The sequence below is a fragment of the Gordionus sp. m RMFG-2023 genome, chromosome 4 (assembly GCF_954871325.1).
Source record: "Gordionus sp. m RMFG-2023 chromosome 4, tfGorSpeb1-WG-v2, whole genome shotgun sequence".
NCBI lineage: Eukaryota > Metazoa > Nematomorpha > Gordioida > Chordodea > Parachordodidae > Gordionus > Gordionus sp. m RMFG-2023.
In genome coordinates this window covers 19,029,639-19,038,594 of record NC_088778.1, presented here as the reverse complement: position 1 = coordinate 19,038,594, position 8,956 = coordinate 19,029,639, and the positions used below count along the sequence as shown (strand labels likewise).

The window sequence follows — 8,956 nt, the reverse complement described above, 5'->3', positions numbered from 1 at the left end:
TTCAATATCCGAAACCCCGTGTTTAAACATCCTATGCATAGTATAGACTTTGGCCATTTTGTTGCCTATTATAATGTTAGCGCTAAAAGGGAACTTTAATCTCAATCAAAAAAAAAATAGCAACAATTAATGAATTTGTATAATTGTGATTTACTAATATTATATTTTTTTTTACTATTATTAAATTATCTTGATATAAATTGACGATATAACGAAATTATAACAAATGGACATTATATGAAAGTTAAATATCTATTAATTAATAAAATATACAAATCAAAAAAATAAATAAGTAATTATACTTATTACCAAAGTATTTTATTATTATAAGCCTGCTATTTTCCAGAAAAGGGGGTCCCTTAAAGGGAATTTATATTTCGATTTATTTCGGACTTTTTTCATAATGCATTCTAATCGTATCTAAATTGTATTTTATTTTAATTGTCACACTAAGTTTATCTATTTGATACTTATTAAAAGATGATCAAACTTCTACTTTAAAGTTATAAATTAAATTTAATCAATTGTGATTTTAGTTTTAAATTTATTCAATTGTGTTTTTAAGTAATAAATTAAATTTAAGCAATCATGTCATGCTATTAAAGATCAGAAGATACATTTGTTTATCAGTAAAATGATAATGGCTTCCCCTTAATGCCCTTTATAAATTATATCTTAAAGTAATATTAGACGGTTGTATTTGGAAGACTTTAAACAGTTTTCTACATCTATTATATTTCTCCTTATAATATAATTTCTACCTCCTGTTAAATCAAACTATTCACTTTATTGGAAGAGGGTTAGTTCCACTCATAAATTAGTTTCCTTGGTACAAGGTTTGTCGGTATCCTGAGAAAAATGGCATATTTATATGAAGGATAGACCTTCGTATAATTCACGTTCTCTTATTTTGGGTAGGTCTATGAGCAACGTGCAAGATAAGATAAGATTTACATGATCTGAAATACTGGTGTCAGAAAGTTTCAAAATTATTATCTTGATACAACAAATTATATATAATTTTTTTTATCATTAAAATTATTTATTAAAATTTTTATATATAAAATCTAAAAATATGTAAAAAAATAAAATAAACTTTAAGGAAATGGTTTTATAAATATTTAATCATGATTGACGCAATCAGTCTTTAAGGTTTCTATATAGGTTTACCAAAATCACGCATCTTCATGTTCGAACTCTTTCATTTTACAAAATCCATATTTTTAAAAGTGGTTTGTCGCAAATTCCACCCAAAGTCATAGAAACATTATTTATTATTAATATATCTAAATTTAGTTCTCTCATTGGAAAGGACTTTTTGTCATTGAGAGATTTTAACGACTTAGAAATTCAGCAGTTTTTATGGACTGCCTATGATTTAAAACATAGAATCAAAGAAAAAGAAGAGGTTATAAAAATAAATTTAATTTTTTAAAGTAATTGAAAAAGTATTTACCAATTCTACAAGGAAAATCGATTGCAATGATTTTCCAAAAGAGAAGTACACGCACAAGATTATCAATTGAATCAGGTGATAAGTCATGTATATAAATGTTATTTTATTTATAGGGGCCACAATTTTGGGTGCCCATCCAATATTCTTAAGCAATAATGATATACATCTTGGAGTTAATGAGAGCTTAAAAGATACTGCCAAGTTTTAATTTTTTTATATTAATTATTAAATAATTTCATTAATATTTGCCTATAAGCTGCCACCAAAAACCGAGGGAAGAGGCACTGGAGGTGTCATTTTTTAAATTTCTATCAAAAATTGTTTTTTTTTGTTATTTTTGGTAAATAATCAGATAAAAATATGATTTAGGTAATAAATTAAGATATTAATTAGGTAATATATGAAGTCAGATTAGAATATGATTTAGGTAATAAATTAAGATATTAATTAGGTAATATATGAAGACATGTAATATATTATGACAAAATATATAATTTACAAGTGAATAAATTAGATGATAATATTAATTAGAGACCTGCAAAATTAAAAAATTTAGCTTGCCAATTTTTCCCTAATATAAACCTGTTCTGTGGACCAAAACCCAAATTAAAAAAAAATCTTTTTAATAATATATCTCAAACTTAAAATGTATATATATTATTTTCTATTTTAATTTTATGGACCAGATTTGAATATATAGAAATAACTGATAATTGTTAATAAATTTTATCTTATTTTATTTTTTTAAAATATGAAAATGAATAGTAAATATTTCCCACCTCCTAAATTTTTTCATAATTCTGATATTTAATCGGGTAAATAAATAAGCAGAGAGGAAATATATATTAGTATTTTTGTGGCCATAGGCTGCACGAATATTTTTTATTGATTTGATTATGTTACCACTAGTCTGGGTTGATCAACCCTGCAGTACTAATAAATGGAATGTAAATAAATTTCATTCATTTAATCACATGTTATCAAGTCATGAATGAATGTATGCATAAATTAATGAATGAGTGTATAAATGAATGAATGAGTGTATAAATGAATGAATGAGTGTATAAATGAATGAATGAGTGTATAAATGAATGAATGAGTGTATAAATGAATGATTGATTGAGTACTAATATTAATAATAATTTATATAATATGGTAATATATATAGTATTAATTTTAATTTATGTAATATTTTAATATGCACTTATAAGGTGTCAATTAGTATGTAACCATTACTCAAAATAATATTTAACACTTATTATTTTTTTAAATTGGCTACTAATCTATTAATTTATAAGGAAAAAAATATATTTTTAAAAAGAAGAAAGAAAGCATTTTAAAGTATATTGGTTAATACATAATATTTGGGTAATTCCATTACAAATCTACCAGTGATTCGGCTGACCCTCAAAAATGAATAAAATTTGGCAATTTTAGTTATTTATGTTGTAGATGTTAATAAAATCTAAATTTTAGAGTGCCAGCTCAATCAGATACAAGAGAAATATACACCCTCAAAGTTGAAAATCGCTGATGCGTGATTTCATTAAATCTTGTTTTTTTGAAAAATACTTAAGATAGAGTTACAAATAATATATCATTTTATAGCCCTTGAATTTTTATATTGGAAAATATTTTTTTAAAAAATAAAAAAATCCAAAATGTTTTGTATTTTGGTAAAAATAAAAATTAACATTGTTTGGAAGGGATTTTTTTTGGGTGTTGATAATCTCTAAAAATGTTTATTACCTTTATATTAAGTTATTAAATAAAAAATCTCAATAGCCATTTGTTTTTTAATTTTATTATTTTTATAAATAAAAAAGAAAATATAGATGGCGTTATATTATTTTTTAAAATAATATATTATATTTAATATAAATAATAGTGATGTTAAAAGTTACTTTTGAAACATAACTAGTTACAGTTACTAGTTACATTGACAAAAACATAACTAGTTACAGTTACTAGTTACATTTTACAAAAGTAACTAGTTATTAGTTACAGTTATTTTCAAAAGTAACTAGTTACTTACTTTATACATCTTTTATATGCGCATTATTTATTTATTGAATGCATTTATTTAATATAAAAAAAATTAGGATAAACAAAGTATAATCAGTTATTTAAAATAATATATAATTTATTTATATAAAAAATATCGCAAAATTGAATATTTACATCCTATATAAAAATATATATTTGCATTGAAAAAAAAAACATTTATTTTTCATAAAAATTAGAATCTAATAAATGTTTATTTGCTTTTAACAACAAATTAATTTCAAAGTTATTATCTAGGAGACGTGCTCGTTTATCTCCAAAAACCAGCTTACCTGGCTGAATAAGCGCTCTACGGGAGCACTTGATGTTAGAACAACATTATATTTAATAAAGAGTAATTTTAACTTTGGAAAATCGTTATATAAAGAAAAAGTGTTGTTATTAGATTTGATAAAGTTTTCTATAAGTTCATTATCCAGAATATTTTGGCACTTTAGGTCAAAAAATTCAACTACATCAAGTGATGTTGGTTTTGAGCATGATTCATTCGTCTGGGATTCACTTTGAGGTATTAAGGTATTTATTAAATTTAAAATTTCCTCCTTTTTTGCTTTATTCCTTTCTTGCCTAATCCAAGGCCAGTCAGTTTTAAATAAAGGGTGAAGAATTGCAGCAATGATGTTGTCATTATCATAAAGATTATTAAACCTATAACATGTTATTATTAATTTATAAATAATTATTTGATTTTAGTTACCTTTTTTCAATACTAGCTAATATAGTATCCTTTAGAGGTTGACAATATTTTAATCCCTACACATCTGCCATACATATAAGTATTTGTGTTATTGTTGGGAACAATCAGACCTTTTCACAAAATTTTAAATTAATAAATTTAATTTAAAAATAAATTTAATTTAAAATTAATTTATCACAACATATTAAAAATAAAATTAATTATTTGAATATATCTTTAAAAGTAACTAGTTACTTTTGGCAGTTACATTTCAAAAATTTTAACTAGTTACTAGTTACAATTTTAAAAATATAACTAGTTACAGTTATTTTTTAGCCAAAGTAACTAGTTACTAACTAGTTACCTTAACATCACTAATAAATAAGTATTATATTGGTTATTAAAATTTAAAAAATCGATTAAGTATAACCAAGATATCTTGGGTCAATGAAGCAAGCTATACGGATATGATTATTAGGACGCTATATTTTTAAATTTTATATACAAACAATAATAAAAAATACCTTTTGTTTTAATCTTATCCCATTTTGCACTTATTAATAGAATTTCCTGAGGCGATAATTTATAGGTACATCCTATCACTGTTATGGTATCTTCTATCATTATTTGATAAATGGGCAACCATATTTTTTCCTCAATTGTTGGGTAAAAGATAGATGGTGATGGTCCTTGGGGATGTAAAAAGGAAATATATATCTCCGTAGTTATTTTATTTTTTTAGTAATGTGACCAACCACCAAAAATCGTCATAACATATACGATCCTTTAATATCGGCAAAAACAAATTATCGGCATTTGAGATATTGTTAATTTGAAAGTCCTCTGCATATGAATATATATATTAATATTTAAGTTTACTTAAACTCAAAGGTATTACAGCATGTATTTCCTGAGTTCCTGGAATGGGGCAAGCTAAATTGAATCTTTCTCGTAGTTTAATCTCTTCTAAATTGTATTATTCATTGGTTATATATGTAAAATTTACTGATTGCAAATTTTGTTTTGCAAACTGATATAAATCACAACTTGTTAAAATGTGTACAGAACTAGTGCGCTGAAGGCTTGATCATGCTGCTAATCTTTTTAATGTTCCACCAAGGCCTTTACATGGGTTTTTTCCGTGGGATGTTTTAGCTAGAGATCTGGTACCCGGCCCGGCGGGCCTAATATTTTTTAAGAAAATATGGGTCGGGTCGGTCCTTAGAAATTTTTTAAAATATATCTAAATTTATCAATTTTATGTTGAATTTTTTATGTAAAATAAAAATATGTGATTTTATTTATAGAAAGTAGACGCCAAATAACATATATCATTTATTTTGAGTAATTATAAAAATTAATTTCTATATTTAAATAAATTCGGGCTGGGCCGGGCAAAACTTTATAAAAAAATTTCGGGCCAAGCCGTGCTTGAAAAATAAGGCCCGATGCAGATCTTTAGTTTCAGCTGCTACACCAAAATCTGATTTATGATAAACACCGATTTAAAATTTTTTCTGTTCTTATATTGTGCAACTGATCCGTCAGAGCAGTAGTATATTTTACTTGGCTTTTTGCTTAACTGATTAGTCAAAAATAAACGAGAGTAGATTCACAGTGAAAGGGTATATATCTGCAAATTATGGCCTTAGGAAAAAATGGAATACGATATTTTATAATAGTTTGAATATAAAATTTTAAAATATGTTTACTTTGCAATATAGCATCCTAATAATAATCATATCTGTATGGGCTGCCTGCTTACATATCGCCCCATGACATCATATTAGTTATATTCATTTGATTTTTTAAATTTAAACCAATACAATTCATATTTTTATTAAAAATGTTATATAATAAGGATTTTTAAATATAACGTCATCTATATTATCTTTTTTATTTATATAAAAATTCAAATAAAATTAAAAAAACAAAAATGGCTATGGATATTTTTTATTAAATAGTTTAATATAAAGGTAATAAACATATTTAGAGAATATCAACACCTAATAATGTTGATTTTATATTTTTACCGGAAATTTTTAATATTTTTTTGATATTTTCCAATGTAAAATTTTAAGGTCTATAAAATGATATTAAATTTGTAATTCTGTCTTAAGTATTTTTTTAAATAAACAAGATTTAATGAAATCACGCATTGCGCGATTTTCGACTTAAAAGGCTTATATCTTTAGATCTAGTTGAGCTATCACTTTAAAATTTTGAAATACTAAAATATACAAAATAGATAACTATTAGGGCTGTGCCGATCCACATATTTTTCATTTATTCCTATCCGATATTGCTTCAAACCCGATCCGATACCGATCCGATATTTTTACTGTTTTTAATCACCCCCGTTTGAACCAAATGTAATTTAGAAATCAATATTTTTTATGCAAAATATCGAATTATGAATTTAGTTTAATTTTTTTATTTCTACAATTAAGACTATAATAAAGAAAATATATATTTAATAATATATCCATTTTATGTTGTAATTATAAAATTGTAATATTTAATATATAAAATTATAATATATTAGATTTTTTTAATAAATATGAGAGCCTCTAGATTTTCTGGGAATAAGCTTCTACGATATGGACTATCTATTCTCCTGCCGTACTGAAGACAGACTCAGATGATTCCGCAGATAACGCATTTTGCAAAATTATCTTTGTCTTTTGTAAATATTTCCATAATTCAGATACCATATTTAAAAGTCTTTTATCTAAAGTATAAATAAAAAAATTGGCGTTATTTAAAAAGATTTAAAATAAATAAAACTTTGGGTGTTCCTTTCTATTTTTATGAAAAAAAAACTTTTAAACTACTATAAATCTATTTTAAAAAAGAAATAAAATTTAAAAGAATTATTTAGAAAATATTATAATAATGTAAAATAAATATACATAACATAAAAATAACAAAAAAAAGAAAAGTAAGAAGATCGGATCGGGTTTTTACAGGTATCGGCCCGATCCGATATTTTCAGAAGACGCTAAATATCGGTGCCGATCCGATCTGATATTTAATATCGGCACAGCCCTAATAACTATCATGCCAAGTTTCGTTCGTTTTAAAGATGGTCGTCCGAAAATCTCGTTTTTTTGGTCGATATAATACCCATAATAAAACTTATTTTAATTTTCTTCTTAAATTTTTTTTGTAATTAACTTTATTATGAAGAATAAAAAAATTACACAGTTGGGCAATATCACGAATACATGTATCGAAGATACAAGATCTTTTGTATCTTTTACTCAGTACCTTTTTGACATTTTTAATAAGATGCTAGTATCTGTATCTATGATCCTTTATTCACAAAAGAATCTTATAACTTTTTCATTTGTTGACAAAAGATACAGATGATTAGGGATCAAAACCGAACCTGAACCGAACCGTTAAACCGCTAAAAACAGGTATTTTTTATCGAACCTAAACCACTATAATAATTTCTAGCCGAACCTCCTAACCGCTAAAATGCCTCTGAACCGGTTCGAGCCTTATGATTTTATGCCTATATAATAATATGTAAATTATTACTAGTCTATTGTAAAATTTTTAATTATATTCGAATTGTTTTATAGATTATTATCAATCATATTTGATTGATAAGTGTCAGTCATAATTTTTATAAACTTTAGTATATTGCCATTTTACAACATTTTTTAAATATTTTAAGCTTATAAATTATAATACATAGAGAAAATTAAATCCAATATATAAATTATTTATATATAGTATTATAAATGACACATCAAAATGTAATATCACTGATTGTTAAATAAATATGAAAGGCCATCATAAATCTTGAGCGTCACAATAAAAACCACCATCCATTTGATAAAATTAACAAAATATCACAACAAAGCCCAATAAAATAAAAAAGTTTAAGATGTCATCAAGTCAACAGGCGACAGAAGAAGCATTAAAAGAACAAACAATTTAATAAAACTAAATAAAAAAATAATCATCGATGATTGTATTATTTGGTAAAATATAATCAAAGAAATAAGTATTATAGTTAATTTTTCTAAAGAATTTAGGTTAAATAAAACTATGAATATTTTAAACTATTAGAGAAATCAGAGTAATCGATGCCCAGAATTTTATAAATTGTTTAATATCATATTGGCCAGCTACTCAAGTTAGTGTGGAAAGATTTTTTTCACAATTAAATTTATACTATCTTTTTATAGATGTAATTTCAGTGAGACAAATCTTGAAAATATTAATGTAAATAAAGTTAAATATTGTTCATATTATAATTAATCATTGATATTTATTTGTATGATTTATAATTTAAATATTATTTTATAATCTGCAATTAATAAAAATGAAGGTTTTATATATGTTTTTTATTTTAATGATTAACTAAAAAAATATACCTCCAGGGTTGCCATGTCTCCCCCCATCAGCAGGAGACTCCCGCAATTTTTTAGTTTAAACGCAGACATTTCTCTCCCGAAAAACTACCGCAATTTTTTAATTTCTCACGCAATTTTTTTTAGCATTTTAACGTATTTAATATATAAATAATAATTTTGAGAGACATAATTGATTATTTTTATATTTTTAAAATAAATTTTAAATATTTATTTGAAAATGTCCAGTTTGTAAATTTCTTTCTATCCTGTTTTATTTTTATCCAATAATTAATCAGCATCATTTCATTTATATAAGTCAGTACAGGGGGGTATATCAACATCGATTGCAATGCAAAAATATTCTCCATAAATAATAAATAATACAGATGC

The 8,956-nt window shown here is 24.3% G+C and overlaps 1 protein-coding gene across 2 annotated transcripts in view; it reads left to right on the top strand.

Moving 5' to 3' along the window:
• Window positions 1-1,136: 1,136 nt before the first annotated feature.
• The window catches only part of LOC135929093 (ornithine transcarbamylase, mitochondrial-like), a 107,349-nt gene continuing 99,529 nt past the window's right edge, over window positions 1,137-8,956 (top strand). For both annotated transcript variants that reach the window (XM_065465594.1, XM_065465595.1), the window contains exons 1-4: window positions 1,137-1,255; window positions 1,297-1,408; window positions 1,450-1,531; window positions 1,570-1,657. In XM_065465594.1, coding sequence (XP_065321666.1) covers window positions 1,188-1,255; window positions 1,297-1,408; window positions 1,450-1,531; window positions 1,570-1,657 — 350 coding nt within the window. In that variant the 5' untranslated portion in view covers window positions 1,137-1,187. The remainder of the gene's footprint in view (window positions 1,256-1,296; window positions 1,409-1,449; window positions 1,532-1,569; window positions 1,658-8,956) is intronic.